We start from the raw sequence: 22,184 nt of genomic DNA on the forward strand, positions 1-22,184 counted from the left end.
GTCAGAGGTCCTGGGATGCTCTGGCGGGAGTGGAGGGCCGGGATCGGCCACCACAGCTGGCCCTCCCAGCCCAGGGATCACAGCTGGCGGCTGCTTTGTACTGTGTGCCGCACAGCCCGTCCTGCAGCCCTGCCGTGCTGGGAGCTCTGCCTGTTGTCACTGCCCAGCTGGGAGCTCTGCCTGTTGTCACTGCCCAGCTGGGAGCTCTGCCTGTTGTCACTGCTCTGTCCAGCTGGGAGCTCTGCCTGTTGTCACTGCTCTGTCCAGCTGGGAGCTCTGCCTGTTGTCACTGCTCTGCCCTGCTGGGAGCTCTGCCTGTTGTCACTGCCCGGCTGGGAGCTCTGCCTGTTGTCACTGTTCTGTCCAGCTGGGAGCTCTGCCTGTTGTCACTGCTCTGTCCAGCTGGGAGCTCTGCCTGTTGTCACTGCTCTGCCCTGCTGGGAGCTCTGCCTGTTGTCACTGCTCTGCCCTGCTGGGAGCTCTGCCTGTTGTCACTGCCCTGCTGGGAGCTCTGCCTGTTGTCACTGCTCTGTCCAGCTGGGAGCTCTGCCTGTTGTCACTGCCCGGCTGGGAGCTCTGCCTGTTGTCACTGCCCTGTCCCTTGTCCTTGCTGCCTCCCAAGTCACCCGTCGCAGCAGCTGCAGATGAGCCCCACGTCGGGTAGGACGGGTGCGGGGTGACTAACTGTAAGCAGCCAAAGCCGCTTTTCACATCCAAATACAGACTCTCTGAGAGCAAACGAGCTGATTGCGTGTTGTGCTGTGGTGAGGGAGCAGACACAGGGAAAACAGTTTGGAGAGAGCAGATAACGTGGGAATTGGAAAAACCCTGGTGGGAGAGAGCGGGGAGCCCGTCTGGTGGGTGGGCTGCTCTTCTGGACTTGCTTTGGAGCAGAGCTTTGGGACTTTTCCCACCTTAAAGAAAAAGTGACAAATGCAAAATTTTTTCAAGTTGAGAAAACTATAAAAGTAACGAACCAACAGATTTCAAGCTGCAAAGGCCATAGCCTTATTTCCAGAGGAAAATTAGGGGCAATGTTAAAATAAACATGTCTTTATCGCAGGAGATCTTGAGTGCCAGCCAAGAACCCGGGTCCGGCCCCAGTGCTGAGCGTGGACTCTGACTGTGACCTGGTGTTCCTACTGGAAGGAGTTGAAATGAAGAATATTTAAAATCAAAGTTCGCAGAGTAGATTTGATTGGCGTGTGGCATCCTTACATTTTAGCTATGTTAATGTTTCTGTTCTGCCGCGGAATATACCATTGAACTGAAATAAACTTTTTGGGTTTGCAATTTATTAGCTTGTAAATTAATTGCTTCTTTTTTCATACCTATAAGTATTTTATTTTTACATTTTCGGAAGCTTAGGTACACTGTTTTACGCAAATTTTTTCACTGCATCAGCTGGCTGTAATTAAGATACAACTTTTACGTTATACCCACAAAGCTGGCACCTGGTCAAGCTGAATTACACAATTACTATACTCTTTTTTTTTTCCTGTTTTAAACTTTACCCTCAAGCCAGAATGAGCCAAGAGGAGCCACACGGCTCTGCCACATGAGCAACCAGCTGCACTCTGGCTTCACTGGCGTCCTTCGACATCTGCCTTCCTGGGAACATGAACAACCAGTATTTGTTCTGACAGTATTCGTGGGCTCAGCTCATTGGGGTTGCTGGAGGCACATTAGGTGCTACTAAAGTCTAAACAAGGAAATAAAACATTTGAGAATTTTGTTTATCTCCAAAATATTAATGTATTACATGAGGAAAAAAGTCACGGAGATCCATGAATGGAGCATTATCTGACCAATTAATTTTTTTTTTAATCTTACATTTCAGATAATTCGTATTGCTTGAGCCATTATTTATCTCCACTGATATTTTGCATAAATATGCAGTTGCTTTTTCATTGGCATCCTGTGAAAAAGGATCCTGATGAGCATTATTTTACTTTACTTGGGCTAATATTGTGCAATTTTTTTCATAAGTATAACTAAAAACCTTGTAAGTGGTTTAGAAAATGGAAGTTGAAGGTTTAGCCCTTCTTGGCTTTGTGGTAATACATTTCAGAACAGCCTGATTTATGTATAATCGTATTAAAATAACTTCTAAAAATGTCAATATTCCAGATTTGGAGACTTTGTGACACGTATAAAATCTGCTTATTGAGTTCTCTCAGCTCAAGAGTAGTGAGCTAAAGTGTTTATTATTCCACTGAAACCCAGTAAGGTCCAGGTGTGTGCAGTGTGACTCCTGTGGGTTAGAGGCTCACGCAAACCGCGCAGGGAGCAGCTGCAGAACGCGGCGTCTGGATTAGAAGTCGGGGAACCGGCTGTGCTGAAATGTCCCAACCGTCTATTTTACTGCAGGAAAATTCCAGGTATTTCTGCTGAGTCCCTCACCTGAGTTTTCAGCAGGTGACACGAGGGAGCAGGAATGACAGGCAGACAAACTGGGGTGGGGTTGCTTTTGTTCTAGTTTTATAACCCATTAAGTTTACATATCCTTGTGTGTGGTTGAAAGGCAGGGAGTGCACGTCGTCGTTTTGTGCTCTGTCTGATGAACGTGTTCATACCTGTAGGGTTTACACCGTTGATTTTCATAGTTAAAGAAAGCAACGGTTGTGGATGGTCTTGGTGTGTTAGGAGAACAGACGATGGACTGAGATTGCTTTGGGGGATTATGCCGGCCAATCTCGCTTGTTCGTGTTTTCTAGAAAGGTAGAATAAGAAACGCAGAATTCAGACTCGGGAAAGAGTGTACTTAATGGCCTGCAATCTTGATAATAATTCTAAAGAAATAGTCCCCAAAATGTTTCAGAAAACTGTTTTTTTCCCCCTTTTCCTTCAGTATGCTGCTTGGAGATGACAACCAAAAGGAAAATTATCGGCCGCCTGGTGCCCTGTCGGTGTTTTCGTGGTGAAGAAGAAATCGTCTCGGTGTTGGATTACTCCCACTGTGGCCTGCAGCAGGTGCCAAAGGAGGTTTTTAACTTTGAGCGGACGTTAGAGGAGCTTTACCTGGATGCCAATCAAATTGAGGAGCTACCCAAGGTAATCAGTGTTCTGCCTGTGATACACATGTCGAAGTCGTGTTCTTAAACCTGTATTCAGCACGTGCTTCAGCTCTCAAATAGGGCTTGCTGTGGGAAGTCATGGCTATGAACTCTGGAGGTTCAATTACAGTTTTCCAAATCTTTTTTCCTGCCCTCTCTGAAGAGCCCAACCCAATGAGACATGTTCTTGCTGCGAGGGGAGGAGAAGGGGCAGGCAATGAAGGCTTAAATTGGGAAATTAACCGTTGTTCAAAAGAAATAGTTCTTGTGCAACAAGTAATTAATGGGGCGTTGGATACCTTGACCAGGAATACACTAAGATATGGGGTAGCCGGTCTCCCGTTCGGATCCTCTGTATCCCTGTGGTTAAAACGAGCTCTTTGTCAGCTGTTTATCCCTATGGGAGGAACACCAGGGCTATCTGACTAATATTTTTATAATTGCAAATGAGGTCCTGCAATAAGATTACTTAAGTTATCCTTCCTGTGTAAAACTTCTTTTATGGAATCTTTAAATCTGTTCTTCTGTTGATTAATATTTACTGTGAGGAATGAAAAGTTACTGTAACTTAAGTATTCTGGAAACAAAAGAGGGCAAGGTAGTGGAAAAACCAGTTAAGGGTAGGTGCTGGCTGCATAATGAAGCGTGAAGTAATGTAATCCATTCCTTAATTGAATTTTTCTCAACAATAATGAAAGATGCTTACAAGTCTTTAATTAAACATTGTTCCACTGTAATCCATTCTTCATCATCTCTCAACATATTTCTTACCTACACTGCATAGAGACTTCATATAATTTCTATTTACAAATGTAGAAAACGTACTTTTTCCATTACACGGAGTTCCTTTATTCGGATGTGATGGTTCATTGCTTCGGATTGCTCACTCCATCAAGAAATTCTTTACGGACGGTGAGACAGGGTGACTACAATCTTTTCAGTGTCAGGAGACTGGAGAGCTGCCTTATCTCTGCTCTGGGAAGGACAGCGAGAACCCGAGGTGTTTGCTGTCCCCATAAATATGGCATGGATTGTAGCCAAGGCCGTTTTACTGCTAATGAACACCTTCAGGACTGCTTCTCTTTTAATAATAATATATGGTTAACCTTGGACATTTTCATCACGCTACTGAAGAATATAAAAAAGTGTCTCGTGTAGCAAGGGATATTTGGAATGTTCGTTTGGGGTCTCTTGAAAGTGTGCATCGCTAAATTGCAGCGTATAGTGGAAGACAAATATATCAGGGCATCAAACAAGAGAGATAGTCCATAATTCTATATGGAAAAACTGAGGGCCAAAGGTGAGGGGTCCAAACTGGTGCGACTGGGACAGAGGTGCCCGCTGGGAGGGTCAGAGCTGAGCTGGGGGTGCAATGAACCTCTGCTCTGTGGTGTGGTGTCACCTGCGTTGTACCCGTTATTTGCGAAACACGCCAGCAGAGAAATACACACCTTGGAGAGATTTAACTGTGCAGGCCTCTAGTTTTGCACATCTTCGTTCTCATTTTTGTTATAAGTATTATTTTGAAGCAAAGACGATGTATTGAATAAACTTTTAAAATTGGTCTTAAGTTTGGTAAATGCATAGTTTAACGTAGCCTTGGCCTTGTATGGTAGATTGATGGGAGCGTTAATTTACTTTCTTTATACCATTCATAATTTTTTTGTCTTAAGCCTTTATTAATCATGACCATAAATTAAACAATTTAAGTAATTTCTTTATCAGATTTCTGCTTCAAATATTTTTTGCTGCATGTGTCTGAACTATTTAATTAATTTTCTAGGAGAGAAAATGCTTTATTTTTTTCTTAAAATGGCACCATATTACTTAAAATTAGCTTTTGCATTACACGTTATGATCTACCACAGGGAGAACTTTCCTCTCTCTGTAAATGTGAATTCAAATAACTTTTTCCAGAGGCAATTTGTTTTGTCAGTTTTCTATTATTTACCAAGCTTTATGTGCCTCTGAAGTTACAATATTCTTTGGAAATATTCTCTCATCAGAATGCTTTATCATGTTCAAAAATGTGATGAAAAAAGCATGGGTAAAAACTCTGTTAAGTCTGTATCTACCTAGGTAGATGATGATACACTAGAAACCAATAAATTATTTTAAATGAAATTGATGTATTAAACTTATACAGTCCAGGGTTTTTTTATTTGTTTTACCTTACATTTTATGCATCATATATACACTTTTTTTCTCTGCTATCTTCATTGAAATGGATTTCTAGTTCCTAATTTCTGATCATTTTCTTTTAAGGACTTATAGGATTGTTGTGTAATTCTTTTCTATTTTTCCCTAAATCTAGCCAAGTCTTTTATTTTATTTGCCTTTGACTCCATTATCGTGAGCTGCTACTGCAAGTCTGTCCCTATTTGTATGAGTCAAATGAATCAGTGACTAATAAAAAAGAATATTGATTTTAATGAAGGTCGAGTCACTGGCAATCAGTATCCAGAAAAACCTGAATGAGACGAAAATTCTCCCCAGCAGCTTTCCCTTATAAATATAAAGCAAAATCTGGATGAATTGGTGGTGGACAAAATTAGTTCACTTGTTAATGACTTAGGAAAAATTCATCTGTCTCTAATAACCAGTTCTAGAAATAACCACCTGTGTGTTTCGCCATCTCCCGTGCTGGTAAATTAGACACCAGAAATGCTCAGTGTGCCCCTGAAATTAGAGCTACAGTTAATGCTCAATTGTCTCCCTGAGAACAAGCGAAACAACTGAAAGCTGAATGCTGTTGAGGTGATCACTGATGTACAGCTCACATAGATGGGAAGCTGTTATAAATTAACTATATTTTCTCTTGCATTGCATTTGCTGTGTAAGTTACAGTTTCCGTTGAAAGCATTGAACGCTTTTTCTATATCTGCCAATAAGAAACGGTGTTTCTGTTCTGCAAAGCTAAAAAGTGTTATTCCTTTGTGCTCCTGACTTCACATTCCCCCAATATGTTGCCCAATCTATTTCACGGTTATTTCTGTGGAAAGTGAAAAGCAGAAATTTCCTATTGTTCTCTCATGGCCCTGGGAGCCAACAGCTATTGCTGGGGAGTCACGAGCTGCGGATATGCAGAATAATGTCCATTGTTGTAACTCCCATCCCAGCACTATTAGCATCATTTCGCTTCCACTCTGAAAGCAATAAAAGTATTATTTGGACATACAGTCTGACAATTACATCCAGATTGTGATGGTAAGGCCAGAAAGCACTAGAAATTGAGAAAGACGCCTTTTGAAAATCCAAGGGGTAAAAAAAAAATGGGCAGTTTTGGGCCTACATACCTGTATTCACGCTCTCGTATTCTTTCTGAGACAGCAGTACGTCAGAAAATTACTCCTGAGGGAGTATTTTTTTATTACACTCCTTCACTCACCAGTTCCAAAGCCTCGTATCTGTTCAGATATTGTCCACACTTTAGCTTCCAAGCCTTCCTTGGCTTTTAATAAAAGAATTCTCTCCGGGAACATGCCCTGGGAATTCCATTCTGCAGGTAGAACAGCGTGGAATGGTTTGTAGATGAACCAGAAGTCTGCAGGTTCCCTGTGCTGGACATTCCTCCTGTCTACAGCTGTTCTCAGCACGACGCTGAAAATGTCCAGAGCAAACCCCAGCACCTGGAATTTCAGCATTCCCAGTCTTGTCCAAAATGGTGAGCTTCTGTTCAAAAAGCAGGTGCTCTCAGATGGGTTGCAAAGGGATTCCTCGTGCTCTGCAGAGAGATTTCCCTTTATTACCACTGTCTGCAAGCAGAAATGTGTATCCCAGTTTGGCTTCTCGGGCGTACAGAAATTCTTCTGGCTGATCGATACTGGGAAGGGCATACCCCAGTATGGAAATGGTTCGGTTACTGGGCTCTAGTACTGGGTACGTCTCATGGGAAACCTGAGAAAACTGTAAATCCAAAGGCACTTTGGGAAGTGTCTCTCAGTAAAAGGCTCTTTCATATCTGGTGCCAGTTGGTGTGTTGTGCTCCTCAGTCCGAGCAGGTTTTATTCACCTGATTCCCTCTCAGGTTTCTGAGGAGAGATTATCTTGAAGGAAAAGCAGGATTTCTCTAAAGGATCCTGAGTTAGCGCAGAAAAATGCAGCTTCAACATGATCTAAACTTTCCTTGCAGTGAAGTGCCAGGTTGGCGTTTGCACACCGTTCTGTGTTAACTTTCTGCTCTCCAGACAACTTGCTGAGTTTATCATATAGGCAATGGAATTATTATGCATTTTCAAACAGCCTGGAGATGAGTATATAGACTTTATACCTACACTGGGCTTGAGGAAACTCTAAGCTACTCTGGCTAAAAAATAAACCTGCTTGTTCTTCACATACAGCAGCTCTGACCGTGCAGGACAGCGTCCCTAAATGTGAAATCACTTTTCATGGCTGCCATCTGTATGGTGGTTTTATTAATTTTTACGTGTGCAAGGTGCTGGATGAGACAGTGAAGTTTCTTGCAGAAAACAGCGATGTTAAATAGGTGCTTTCAACATGATTTATTGATTACTTCACATTGAAAGGAGGATTTGGTTTTGCAGTGGAAATTCTCTTGTTTTATAAAATTTGAAATTGAATTAAGAATTAGAATCAACTCCTGAATTTGGGGAGGGGGGGCAGAATTAAAGAACATGTTTCGATGATGTCAAAGCATTTTGTTTCTTGAAGGCAGCAAATTTCTTCTGCATGCAGCCAAAGTATTTTAAAATCTATCATGAGATGAAATTATAAAATCAAATATTTTAATTTACCACAAACCACAAAAAATGTCAATTGATAGGACACACATGAAATATCATGTACAAAATGTTGATTGCAGCAAGCACACGGGTTTCGACAGAAAGCTCTTTTTGAACGTTCTTGCTACCAATCAACTGCTCTGATTTCCTTGTTGGCTGTGTGTCACCTGTGTTTGTGCTGCTCTAACAATGTCTTGTCAAATAATGGCTTTTCAAAAATTTTTTTAATTATTGAATTCTTATGTGGCAAATGCAATTTTGTGGTAGTTGTTGCTTCTGTGTATCAATAATGAACCCAAACTGCTCTTTTTCCTGAAACCCTGTAAAGAATCTCTTTGTGTTACAGCAACTGTTCAACTGTCAGGCTTTACGCAAGCTGAGTATTCCGGACAACGACCTCTCCAGCCTGCCCACCACCATTGCCAGCTTAGTTAACCTCAAAGAACTCGATATCAGTAAAAATGGTAAGAGTTCAAAAGTATTAAGTGTTTTAAAGAGTTGTAATGAATGCGAACAATGATGGAGTTTTCATTCCTAATGATTGACAAACTATATTGTTTTCCTGTCTGGCACTTTTGAGAAGTCTGGGTAGGTCTCTACCTCATTTATTTTCCTGTGGGGAAAAAAAAAAAAAAAGACATTACTTACTAAAGACATTACATACTAAAATATATGTATTCTTCGTGTTATACTTTAAGTCTGATCTGAAAATGCCAAATGAACTCATTTATGAACAAACCAAGATAAACACGTTTTTTTATGTGCATATAATAATTCTTTCAATATTTTCCTAGGAATTCAAGATTTTCCAGAAAATATTAAATGTTGTAAGTGTTTAACGATCATTGAAGCCAGCGTCAATCCAGTCTCTAAGTAAGTGTCAGTAGCTTGTGTTTGTGTACGGCAAGGGCCGAAAAACTTACACTAAGTGAACTAAAATGTCCAGGCCTTGTGTCAAGTTCATTTGCTTCGTGTCTTTGGCAAGTAAAGCTGTGCAGCATCCTCACATACCGTAATCTCTTGGCTGGGACTTTGGCAACCCTTATTCCTTCCAAAAACTTGCAATAACCGTAACAAAGAATCTGTGGTATAATCGCGTGATTTATAAAATGGAGATGAAAAGATGAAATGTTACTGTTTCAGTTTAAAAAAAAAAAAAAAAGAGAGAGAAAGAAAGAGAGAGAAAGGAAGAAAGAAAACACCTTTGGCTTAAACCCCTCAGCTAGGAAGGGAGAAAAGGCTGATGTAACTTGGATGTGCCAGGCATTTGAACTTTATGTGGTTATAGCAACATGGAAAAGATGCAAACAGGTAAAAGTGTTGTCTGTAACAAGTAAGTTCTTGAGAATTTGGGGAGAAAAAGAAGGTGAGAACGTCATCTTTCTCTTTCTAAATATACATTCTTAATATTTCCATAGCAACTTTGGTGTGAGCATTAAGCTTTTAACTGTTTTTTTAGGCTGCCAGATGGCTTCACACAACTGCTAAATTTGACCCAGCTCTATCTCAACGATGCCTTTTTGGAGTTTCTCCCAGCCAACTTTGGAAGGTGAGTTACTCATCACAGCACCTCGCTCTTTCATATCAACCCAGTTTAGATTTTCGTGGACCATTTTGAAGCTGTACTCTTTTTAACAAAGCAAAGCAAAACCAAGCCAACCAACCAACGAACCAAAAACCCATCAAACACTAACAAAATAACCCACTACCCCCACCAAAAAAAGAAAAAATATTGCCTTTTCAGCCTTATTTTGATGAATGATTGTTGTTGGAGAGGATGTTTTGTCAGCAAGAATTTCATGCTGAACTGATGCAGTTTGGTGGTTTAGGGAAAAGGTGAGAAGTGGAAATTGAAGAAGAGGCACATCCTCGACCAAATGTGTTATTAAATTATGGCAAGGGCAGAAAATAATGCTACGGTCTGTGCCTATTGAAAAATGAAGAGAGAGAAAAAGTGTTGTGAGTCAGAAAGAAAGAAAGAAATTACCAAAGGAAAAGTGTGGAAGCAAGACCAAGAGAGAAGATTCAAAAGACAACAGAGCAGAATGGGTGTAGAATGAGAGTAAAAAGAAATGCAGCAGAAACTGAGCTAAAAAGTGTTAGATACGGACAGGCGGGCTCTGCCAGTGAGCAGAGCTGAGTGGGGCTTTCCCTGAACACCTTTCAGAAAATCCTGCTTGAAGAAAGACGAAGACAAATTGTCGTCGTTTGCATTTGATGAGCGTTTGGGATATCAGAGTAATCCTAAGACAGCCTGATTCTGCAGTTTGGAATCCGACGTTATGTTCAAATGCCAAGGAGAAATACATATATGAAATACCCCGCAATGTATCAATGTGTAGTGTTTATGTTCATTCTGCTTTCTCAAGCCTTGCTGGTACTTTGTCTCATATTCTAAATCTTTTAGCAGAAAGCACCAACTTTATTTTTCTTTTACAAATACAAAGTTTGTCTAAAAGAAATGGCATTAGTTCCAGTTGTGGTCGTTATTCCTTTATTATTATTCTACTCCTATATTTTCTATTTAGTATCTTGCATTTACAAATCGTTGTCCTGATTCCGAAGCTTCGCACACTGACATACAGACATTGCTCTTTTTTTCCTTACTAGCCAGATGTAGCTCTTGAACTGTATCTCCCTTATTGCTCTTCTGGGCATTTTAGTGCTTTCTTTGCATCTTCTGGTACAGTAATATTGAGTCAGGCTGTTACAGTCTCATTTAGCCATGTGAATAAAGGCAGGAGGAGTTCAGGTAAAGGCAGATGTGTCCTTATCTGCAGCTGTGTCCTCCCACAAAGCCCTTGGGTTCTGAATACAGTTTGTGTCGTATTCAGCCCCACGATAACTGGACATCTTATTCATGTGCATTAAGCGGACTCTTTTTTGTTGAAATTAGTAGTTTCAAATAATCCTTCTGCATTCCTGAACTAATTCATTGAATGAACTAATTGTTTTCTATCATATTTCTAGACTTGTCAAATTGCGAATTTTGGAGTTAAGAGAAAATCACTTGAAAACTCTACCAAAGTAAGTGATTGAATATTTACAACAGTCTCTTACCTGAAATTTCCAAAAGTGCAAAATATTTTTGTTGTTAGCAATGCAGTGATGTCATTTTTGTTCAGAGTGATTTTTTTTTTTCCATGGTGTAAAGACATTTTGCTGAAGTTTTTTAGCAAAAAGCAAACATATAATGGAAGATGGAGACTGGTACACTGGCTGATGGTAGCTCAATATGCAAAATCTATAACATCTTAAAATACAAAATTGGAAAACAACATGTGAGATAACCCTGGTCAGTGATTACATGACAGTATTTTCCTGATCAAGAAGTAATCTGGTGTGTTGAGAACGTACTCAGTGTAACCTCAGTAGAACAATCTCCTCGTATGATCTGTACAGAACTGAAATGTATTTGGTGGTTTACAACACTGTTTAGAAACCTGTATTGTCAGAATATTGAAGGACTGTCAGTTTGGTAGTGTTTCTTGGTACTACTTATGAAAAAAGTAAGTTGCTATAATTTATTGCTATAATTTGACCAACATTTAAATAATATTTTGAAAAGGAGCCATTAAAGAAAGGAAAAATAAATCTGTACACCTCCCATGCTAAATACAGGAATTTGCACTGCATAAAACAAGGAATATGATTTTGTGTTCAGACCAGCGCTATTTATTTTCTGCAACAGGGATCCTAAGCAATGAAAAAATCTCCATGGATCTGGGATTGTTATAGATGGGGTTGTACGTCCCCATCACAAGCAAGACGCAGAGTGGTGGGAATAGACTGTATTTATGAAATGGTGCTAATACTGGATCGCATGTTGTTTAGCTCATTTAAGGGGTCCCTTCCTATCAGGCACACATTTATCACATCTCCTGCACAGGCACTTTGCCTGTGCTGGGATATAGTGAGATTTTCACTAATTCCTGCGGGTTTTTATCCGCAGCACTCGCCTTTTTGAAGGAAAGCCGGGTTTGTGTTAACGGCAATGCTCTTTAGAGCAGCGGAATACACGTTTTTGTACAAACTTTCTATTTCCACTGTTCTGAGTTACGTTTACAGTTCTGAAAAACAAAATAAAGCTTCAATCTGCTGCCAAAGTGTTTGTGTTTAAAAATGAGACCTGTCCAGGACAGCAGGTTTGCAGCCTTTAAGGTCTTTATCACCTGAAAGGCCGCAGTATATACGCGGTATCTAACCACCTCTGGAATAGCAGTCTCTTTTAAGAGGGAATTGCATGGTCTCTGTATCTAGAAGGTGCTTGTTGGAATAAACGGCTGTGTGTGTGCTAGGATTGAGGACCTGGAATCCCACAACAGAGGACTTTTGATCAACCAGAATATTTTTATATTTCTGAACTAGTTCCAATCCCACTGAAGATGGTAACAGACTTGTTGCTGAATTCAGTGGGAGGAGGGTTGTGATTGTGTATCATTTTTACTAATAAAAATATATGTTTTGTGTGTGTTACATGGTGTCCAACAGGCAGATTTTGCCAGGTTCGGCAGGTGTTTGGTACCGAAGCGCAGCAGCCTCTGGTTCAGTAGCACAAAGTTTGCTGAGGTGGCCGAGCGAGACTTTTCCCACTGTGTGGTTCTGAAAGTGGGGAAGTTCTGTGGTTCTTGTAACCACGGGAAACGTCATTTGTAGGTGTGTTTGTTCTCTGCTCTTCCCTGTGGCAGAAGCCTTGGCTATGATATAATACTTCAAGGCTTTCTTCCTTATCCTACGATTTCTTAGATGTGTCGTGAATCAGATAACCTGATTATATTTGTAGTTTGTCCAGTCGTTCCAATGTTAGGAAAGACATCAAAAGGAAGGCAAATAAATAACTTTAATCTTGTAATTTGACTTTTAAATAGATGTGAAGTGTACCATAAAACTGTCTTATGTAGCTTGTGCTCAGTACTATTACCATGTTAAGTGGAACTTAAAAGAAGTTATCAAAAAATGGATCATATTCTTTCATCTGTTCTGTGCTGTAAAAAATATATATAAAGAATTTTTAAAGGAAAGATTTAGCATTTTGGCATAAACAGGAGTTAAATGTGCTTTGTGTTTAACGTGGCTCTAATTTTGTTATGTTTAGAATCGTAGAATCATTTCAGTTGGAAGAGACCCTCAGGATCATTGGGTCCAACCATAACCCAGCCAACTCTGGCACTAACCCGTGTCCCTAAGAACCTCGTCTAAATGCCTTTTAAACCCCCCCAGGGATGGTGACTCCAGCACTGCCCTGGGCAGCCTGTTCCAATGCCCCACAGCCCTTTGGAGAATACCAACTACCATACTAAATCAACAGTCAAGATTGTTGTAAAATGTATCCATAGTACCTGAATGCAAAACGCTCTAAAATTATCTACAAAAATATGAGATTAAGCGCAAATTATCGCTGGCTGACAGGTAGCTCTCCAGGCAGACAGATCCCCAGTGTCCCTCTTCAGTCCATCCTGCCTTCAAAATGAGAGCTTCCCTTGCTTGAATTTGCTGACACAATTTTAGGGCATCTGAAACACGTCCGAACATATCACTGAATTCCCAGACACTTTCCTGATAGAAAATTAGTGAAGCATTGTTCACGATGTTTTGAAGATTGTTCTGATTTCCTCTGACGAGCACCTCGAACATTCCAACTGACACCGTCACGCTCTGCCATCCGGGGCTGCGGATGCTCGTGGCTCTTCAGATGACGATGTCGCAGGATGGTCCTGGTTTCTGCCAGCAGGACTTTCTCCTCGGAAAATACTACTAGGCTTACGAATAGTTTTGACACACTGAAAATGTTTGTATGTTTAGTCTATAGATCTTCACAATACTGTTTTAGAAAAATCAGTTATTTATTTCCTCTCTTATATGGTTTAATTAACGATTACCATTGATACTGGCTTCCAGGACCTTTTGAGAATTTAGAAATACTTGGAAATCCCTGGCCAATATTGGAAAGCATTTCTAATGTTTTATTAAAGCTTTAATTTGTGCACCAAAAGTAGAAATACAAGTCTTTTTAATTTCTGTTCAGTGTTTCAGAGCATTTGTGAGATTCTGACCAAGTTTCTTACATCAGAACAGTGTTACCACCTAGATCACAGGGTTGTCTGTTGGAGTGAAGAATGAACAAAGATAAATTTTTATTATTCTGGGTGGATAAAAGTATACTTTACTGGCTGTAACAACATGTAATGGGATGGTTTTCATAGCTTGTGGCTCCCTAGTGTTCTGTGCTGTATCACTGCCCTACAAACGTGTATTTGCAGCTCCAGGTGAGGTTTTCCAGTTGCCAGTGGGCTCTGCCTGTTCTGTCCAACTTGTTCAGTATTACCCATGTTGTTCAGTATTTATTATCTGTGTAGGTGTTGCCGGGAATGTCAGTGAACGTGTCAGCGTCTCTGGGTTCAGCGTGTAACAACCACTGATTGCAGTTGTACTTGTCGTCTGGTGAAACAGAAGACACCTCACTTGAAAGTTTTTTCTCAAGTTTATAAGAAAAAAATGAACGTACAATACCACTGTGTTTTCCCACTGTTTGGTGAGTGGATTTTACTGAATGTGCAGGAGTTCAGGCAGTAAGCACTGCTGTTTGTGTCAGCCTGACCACAGGGATGCCAAACCAAAAAATCTCCTTCTTGTAGTCATCAGATCTCCTTGGCTTCCACTATTCTTTGGATTTTAATTTTAAGCATTTTCCAAGTTGTGAGGGGCATTATAGGACCTGTATATTTCCCTGTGTGGGACATCGGTCTGTTTATAGCAATTTTTTAAAGCAGTGTTTTTTCTTTGAAGAAAACAGTATAAGACAAAGAACAGTATAAGACAAAGCAGAGAAAGTAAACCTTTTCCTACCAGTAGTTCTTTCTGGAAAGTTATTTCAAACTAGTTGAATGGAAGTTCACGGTGGGTACCGATACAGGAGTCATGTTTGTGCTGCCCACGCTGCAAGAAACAGCTTGACATGGTGATGAGTCAATGAAATGGTGCAGCAGCTGCAGCCCCGGTGTTCCACCAGCCCTCGGCTTCCACCGCTTCGGTTCTGACGGCTATTTGAGGCCGGGGACCATTTTCTGGATGTTTCGTTGTAATAAGTGTACTGTTAGACAGTACGTCTTCCAAATACAGTCCGCTATTCTCCCAAAATAACTGAAAACCAAGAGTTAGCGTTCAAATTGGATGTAAGTCCAGAATATTGAAAAGTATATATTGCTATTGTCCTTCTGCCAAAGGGCAGCTGGTTCAATCCTGGCGTTGTCTTTGGTTTTGGTTGGTTTGGGTTTTTTTTTTTTTCACTTGTAAATGATAAGGCAGTTATATTAGGCAGACTTCACATTAGCACAGACTATATTTTCATTTCTGTCTTGACTGTTTTCCCAGAGTTTGAGTATAACTTGGTTTGTGCATTGGTAATAAAGACCCGTGCCATTGCTTCGGTGTTCAGAGGAACCGGGATACTCAGGCTGATGGAAGAACCTCACAGGAGCGAACAGGGAATCGGTAAAGCCTAAAAGATCTCCTAGCATAATCACACTGGCGTATTTCAGAAGCAGAGACATGTAAAGGCTATATACAACTGTGCATTATGTAGACAGACATAGATACATATTATTTATATGTGTGTATATACACTTATATGTACATACACGTATATATGTTATATACACACATGTGATATATCTATAGCCAGTCATCTCATAGACTGGGAACCAACGTGGCCAAACCAACCCCAAAAGAAGCGGTAGGCGAAAGGACAGCGTGCGGGTCAGTGCAGGGAGGGGATGGGGAATGCGCAGAGTGTGAGTGGGACAGGAAGGTCGGGGGGACAGGAGGGCGCAGGTTTGGATGCCGTTGGCGATGTGACTGCTGGTGTCAGAGACCCGTCCTTGTCCTGCCCTGGGAAAAGTCATTCTGACTTTCTGGTCTTAAAAAATAGTCTGGTCTAGACTAGCTAGTCCGTAATTTATCCCAACTCCACATCGAAATTACCAATTTTTCTAATTTTTTTGGCCAAGCGTTCTAGGAACTGTGGCACATGGACAAAGCTCAGAGGTGGTTTTCCTCACTGATGTTCATCACTTTGCTTGTTTGCGTGCTGAGGATCTGTGGCTGTGTCAGGACAGCGCAGAGTTATTGCAGTCATTGCAGTCAATCACCAATTCTTCAAACAAATCTAGTAGCTAAATTTGCAGCTCGGTTGGGAAAGCAATTTTCTGAGCACATTTCAAATGTAACAACAAAAACCTTTTAATTTATCCAGCAGTTGTATTTAAGCCTGGTCTGGTTACTACTCCAATTGAAGCTCATTAATTTGCATTGAATTTTATATTTTCTGAGATAAATCTCTGTCATAAATATTCATTGCTCTTCATAGAAACGAATGTCAGCAGACTTGCCACCCCTAAACTGGATGGTTTGGGATATCAAGATCCTGTTGAATCCCTGAGAGCAATTAGGAATATTTCATATCTCAGTAAGAATCTGGAAGCTGTACCTGTGCTGTTTGCACTCAGCAGCAGGCAGCTGCCTGTATTTTTTCAGAAATCGTGTAAAATAAAATACTTAGTATGATCTTTGCTCTTAGAGCTGTTTGGGCTGAAGAAAACACCTCTTCAGGGTTTTGTGGGATTTCTTTCAATAGAGACTTGTAAAACTGAAAAATTGGAGAAACTGCATTTGTAAGTGGTGAGTCACTCGTGTCTGAGAACCTGTAGGTGCTGGTAATTGATGAGAAAATACTTGTATTTGTTGTATTCATCCTAATGACTCACTGTTTCCCAACTGAAGCTGTGGCTTCTCATCTCTTCTTTGGTTTTCTTGACAGTAGGTGTTACAGCTATTGTTTTCCTGCAATACCCTGCTGTTAGGAAATAATGTACAAAGGACATGTTACCAAAGGGGTAGAGCCCTAGTAGCTGATGTTAGAGGAAAACAAGATTTCTCTTCGTCTTCAGCTACTGCTGAGAATCAATTTGCTTTGTGAAGAGTAACAATTGTAGATCGAGTTCTCAAGTACAGTCTCTAAAATTGGAAGAACTATGTAATTCTGAAGACAAGAGCAATTAAAAACTAGGTGAAATTTAATAGTACAGCGTGTGAGGTCATGTACCGTGGGACTAAGAGGAACTTATGTTATAAATTAGGAGTTCTTTAATCAGGAATCATTTTGGAAAAAAAAGACACGAACGTATTAGTAGGATGTAAAATGTCTGTGAGTCATTGGTCTAATAGAGCAATGACAATGTTAAATGTTCTTTGTGAAAGTATTTTCACTAGCACAAAGAGGCGTTTATGACATTGTATAAAAAAACGAGGGAGGGAGGCTTCATTTGGAAAAGCTCCAATGGAATGAGGGTGAGAAACAGCTAAACGAGGTCCTCATCTGATAGGAAATATAATGAATGCAGAGTGTGCTATATGGAAGAGCCTAAAATAACGTGTTACTTAATCTAAGGAAGCGAGTTGAGGGGAGATCTGTTGGTGTTTGTCTCTACACGTGGAGCCAAGGTTCTGCCCCCTACTCTGCTCTGGTGAGATCCCACCTGGGATCCTGCACCCGGCTCTGGGTCCCCAGCACAGGACACACGTGGAGCTGCTGGAGGGGCCAGAGCAGCCCCAGAAACGACCCGAGGCTGGAGCAGCTCTGCTGGGAGGACAGGCCGAGAGAGCTGGGGGGTTCAGCTGGGGAAGAGAAGCTCCGGGGAGACCTTAGTGCGGCCTTTCTGTACCTAAAAGGGGCCCATGAGAAAGATGGGGACAGACTTTTGGGCAGGGCCTGTTGTGATAGGACAAGGGGTGATGGTTTGAAACTAAAGGAGGGAGATTCAGGCCGGACATGAGGAAGGAATTGTTGGCCCTGAGGGTGGTGAGAGCCTGGCCCAGGTTCCCAGAGAGGTGGTGGCTGAACCATCCCTGGAGACATCCCAGGCCAGGCTGGACGGGGCTCTGAGCAACCTGAGCTGGTGCAGATGTCCCTGCCCATGGCAGGGGGGCACTGGGAAGGGCCCTGCAACGTGAACCCTTCTGTGAACTTGGGAGAGAACTATTTCTGCCTGGACAAAGGCAGAAGAAGAAATGAGGCTAACCTGGCCATGAGAGGTGCAAATGAGAAGTTTCCAGAGTATCAGAGTCATCAGTACCTTCTCCCTCCTCCTTTTAAGACTAAATCCCGTCACTCTACATTGAGCTGAAGGACAGCAGCAGCACTTTTGGCTGGGGCTGGGTCTCCCTGGTGCAGAGCAGTGGAGGTGGCCCTGGGCTGGTCCCTGTCCCCCCGCTGCCAGGGGGACCAGCTGTGGGTGTCCTGACAGCAGCACGCGTGGGGACGTGCATTCCGCCGCATCAAGCAAATTTTAGTGGTTATTAAGCAAACTGGCTGAAATCAACCAGAAATGGTAATTTTTTACCACAAATGCTCTGACTACGTTGTAAGGTTCTTTGTGTTGACCAGCAGTTTGATCTTCCTTTGAACATGTGTTGTTCTCTTGTTCGGCGTTGTTTCAAATCAGTACATTTCTAAGACTTATTTTCCAATTATCTCTTTCCCCTTGGTTTGCAATTATTTTAGTGCAATCTTCCTGCATTGCCAAAATACTTTATACCTGTAATTTTACTCCTGGTTTGACTCGGGAATACAGGGACTTTATGGAAGTGATGGTGATGATAAAGTTTTGGTTTGGCTGTTTTTCTTTCTTCTTTTGTTAAAATTAGCCATTTTATATTGGTATGCTTATTGCTTGTATTGCTTTATATTGGTATGTTTATTGGTTCCTTAAAATGTAAGGAACAGTTTTTTACTCTTGATTGCATGTTTTTAGGCTTTGATTGTAATAAAATATAACTCTGTGAAAATACAGGTAATATGTTTTAGCCACACAGTCGTATTTCTGAGAATTGCTGCTAACAAGTGTTTGCTGTCACATTCAGACTACTTGGAAAATCATTGTTTAAACTTACCTGTTGTAGGCAATATAATGTAAAGTTGGTAATTTTCTGGTTTGCTTTTTTCTGCCAATGTCTCAAGTTGTAAAGAATCTTTGGGTTTAACTGCCACTAGTTACATTATAACAGGACTTCTGGGCATCCTAGTTCCACAAAAGTGGTTCTCCAAAACTGTATGAAAAATAAACCTTCCTATTTTTGTATAATATTTTTACTGTCAATGCTTGAATATCTTCCTTGATGAAGGGCAATTAATACGTTTTCTTCCAATAATTTGAATGCACAGGTCAGTCTCATCCAAAGTTTCCCATAAATAATACTTCAAAGAGAAATGGAAAGAAGGAGGATGCTCTGGGTAATGAGTGAAGGTGTGAAAACAATTTTGGTGAATATATAATGAAAGTATCTGTTGCAGCTTCACAGTTAAATATATATTGTAACAAAAACTCAAGGGGGGAGACAAAGAATCCCATTTTTCACCCAGAAGAATTCACCCTTATGAAATTTCATCAAATTGAGTTTTTCTCTGAATTCCAAGTGTACTTTTATTTTTTCTCTAAATGCAGTGTGAAAATTTGACATTTTTCTCTAACATTCTATCAAGTTCTTTCTTTCCATTTATTTCTTTCCCCCAAAATTTAGAGATAAAACCATAGAAAGTAGCGGCTCTATAACGTGGTGGTGGGGAGTACACATGTGCCTTTATCCGTCCACCCCCCAGGCAATTTATTTCTTTATTAATTTATTTTAAGAACTGATTAAATTTTTTTTAAAAAATTAAGTTGTTATTTCTTATATTCCCTGACCTAGCAATACTGTAACTCTTTCATACCTGAAAAATGAGCCAGAATATTACGGGCTGCACTGTGAATGCCAAAATTGTAATTATTTCCACTACCAAACTCCGGTGTAGATGGCACCAAATGATGTGCCAGTTACCTGCAACTGCAACGTCGGGCGGACAAACCAAAGTGGTGGAGGTTTTCCTGTTCTCTTTGCAATGATCAGAAACACATATTTGTTGAAATTACTTGTAACTCTCGTTTGTGCTTTTTATTTCTTGGAAGTCGTGAGGCTGTGTATACTTGATCAAAGGGTCAAGGTTTCTAAGCGTCACCACAGAAACTGTGTAAAAAGAACATAGTAATTTGTTTTTAAAATAATATAAAGCGAGGGAGACTAGATTCTTCCTTGGCAGAATACATATGAAATAACAGTAGATGTTTTGCAGAGGTTAAGTTTGCAAATTGGATGTATCTAAACCTGGGGAGAGTTCAACTCTTCTGCCCTTCTGTATCTCAGACTTTATTACAAATTGAGAAAGTAGCAGAATAATAGAGATGAGTCAGTTCTGCAGAGACACGGTGTGTGTGCTGAATGCTGACATTCCTCTTAAATCATCGCTTGGTATGAAAACCAGCATGGATCACTCAGTGTGATCTCCATCCTTGGAGTTTTATCACAATATTGTTTGTAACACTGTCAGGTAAAGTTGTTTTGCTCTTGTTCCCTATTTCAAGACCACTTTTCTTTGACTTTTTAAGAGAAATATCAACATTTTGTGTTGTTGGCAGATGCGGCCTTGCTTGTTTCTGCAGTTTCATCTCAGCAGGAATGAGCCACTAAAGATTCAGAAGGATATTCAGACACTGAAAATGTCACAATCCATTACCTGTTCTCGGATGGGGAGTTTGCTGAATAAAAGTGATTATTATTATTTCCACTAACCTGAAAATGGTGTCGTAAAAAGCATTCTTGTGACTTAAGACCATTATTCCCATTGACTTCAATAACATTTCTATTCCTAACATCCTTAGCACTTGAAAAATCCCATTTTAGGAAGTGGATTTGCAAAAATCACAGGTTGTCTTAAGTGTGTTGAAGTCAGTGGAACAGAGAATTTAGATCAGCTGAAAATCTGTCCAGAGGCATCTAAATATAGGTTTAAAAGCTGAGCTTTAGGCTGCTATTTTTTGAAATGCCGTTCCACTTTCTTCCTAGTTTATGATAAAGATGTAAACTGTTTCCCACACTTTGAGATTACAAATATTTTCACCATTCATGATGACCTGTTTTCTTCAAATAGTAACTCTGGCTGAGTTTAATAAACCATATTCCAGAAGACTTACTACTTTGGCAGTACATTAGTAAAATATTGCCAATATTTTAATAAGCAGCTACTACTACATATCTTCCCTTTAGGCTTTTTTAAACTGAATATATTCACTCCTCAGAGAAGATGCAGAAGAATCTATTATACTGTTTTCTTATTGTAAGAATTCTTTTCCAACATCTATAGTGTGTTAAACTTGTCTAAAAAATTTGCCTTAATTATTGTGGTCTAAAGGCTGGAGTGGCATTTTTTTGGCCGTGTCTCAAGGGAGACTCTGGGAGAAGAAATAGCTTTTTTCATCTCAGATTCATCCTTGTCTTTTTCTAGCACATCCTGATTTTATTTCTCTGGCTTTCCCTTTAGAAATAATGCTGGTTTTGATATGACTTCACGCTGTCTTGTCTTTAGGCCATATTTCAGTAGAAACAGGAATCAAAAGGACTACTAAATAAGGAACCTGTCTTGAGAGTAAGACTCTTTTACTCTTGTTTTTTGAATTAGCTGATTCAGTTAACATTTAATCATCAGATATTCATTAGCACCATTTGAACTTGGTTCGTCCCTGTTAATTATTCATTATCTGAAGTCAGGTCGTCTTCCTGCTCTCTGGCAAAGTAAATGGGAAAACAGGACCAAACCTGCGTTTTTAGTCTTGCGGGCTAAAACTGGGTCTCTCTTTATATCCATTCAGTCCACGTGGAACTAGTACGTAGGAGCGTAAATCATGTGGTCAGTTCCTTAGAGATTGGGATACTAAATTGTATGTCATGGTGAAACAGCGATTATTTTTAGTCAACTTTTAGTAGTGGGGAACTTAGAGCTGCTTCTTCAGTCTGCAGGATGGTGGAGACCCAGATCCCAGGTGCTCATCGTTGGAGGGTCATCTAATAATATGTTCAAGTTGATTAGTACTGCAGTGGTTAAAAATGAGTTGGGTTTGAATTTAGAGAACTGCAGCGGGTCCCGGGGTGATCATTGGTACACAGGTGTATTTGTCCCAGGACACAGAGCAATTATTATTGGCATTATGTCACCTATGTTACTAATATATTGTGTTTCTTTGTCCAAATGCAGACATCTCATAGCAAAATCATTGATCTCATCAGAGCCACATACCGTTTACTAGAAGTGAATTTGGCTCAAGGTTTAGTGGCTGTGCGGGGTATTTCCCCTGTGGCCCCGATGTGCCGAAGCTCCTGCTTCCCTCAAGGAATATTAATCCTGACGTTCACTGACAGAGCAGCCGAATGTTTGCTGTTACTTGTGTTTTGAATGCTTTTAACTAGATACACTTGGAAACTAGATACACTTGGAAATTTTGCAAAGGTGAATTTCGTATGT

General features: G+C 40.5%; 1 protein-coding gene across 1 annotated transcript in view; it reads left to right on the forward strand.

Moving 5' to 3' along the window:
• Nucleotides 1-22,184, forward strand: part of LRRC7 (leucine rich repeat containing 7) — a 136,199-nt gene that overhangs the window by 56,378 nt on the left and 57,637 nt on the right. The window contains 5 exon segments of the mRNA XM_065655878.1: nucleotides 2,852-3,054; nucleotides 8,145-8,262; nucleotides 8,593-8,671; nucleotides 9,258-9,347; nucleotides 10,769-10,825. Of these exon segments, the coding sequence (XP_065511950.1) occupies nucleotides 2,852-3,054; nucleotides 8,145-8,262; nucleotides 8,593-8,671; nucleotides 9,258-9,347; nucleotides 10,769-10,825 (547 nt within the window).

The sequence above is a fragment of the Caloenas nicobarica genome, chromosome Z (assembly GCF_036013445.1).
Source record: "Caloenas nicobarica isolate bCalNic1 chromosome Z, bCalNic1.hap1, whole genome shotgun sequence".
NCBI lineage: Eukaryota > Metazoa > Chordata > Aves > Columbiformes > Columbidae > Caloenas > Caloenas nicobarica.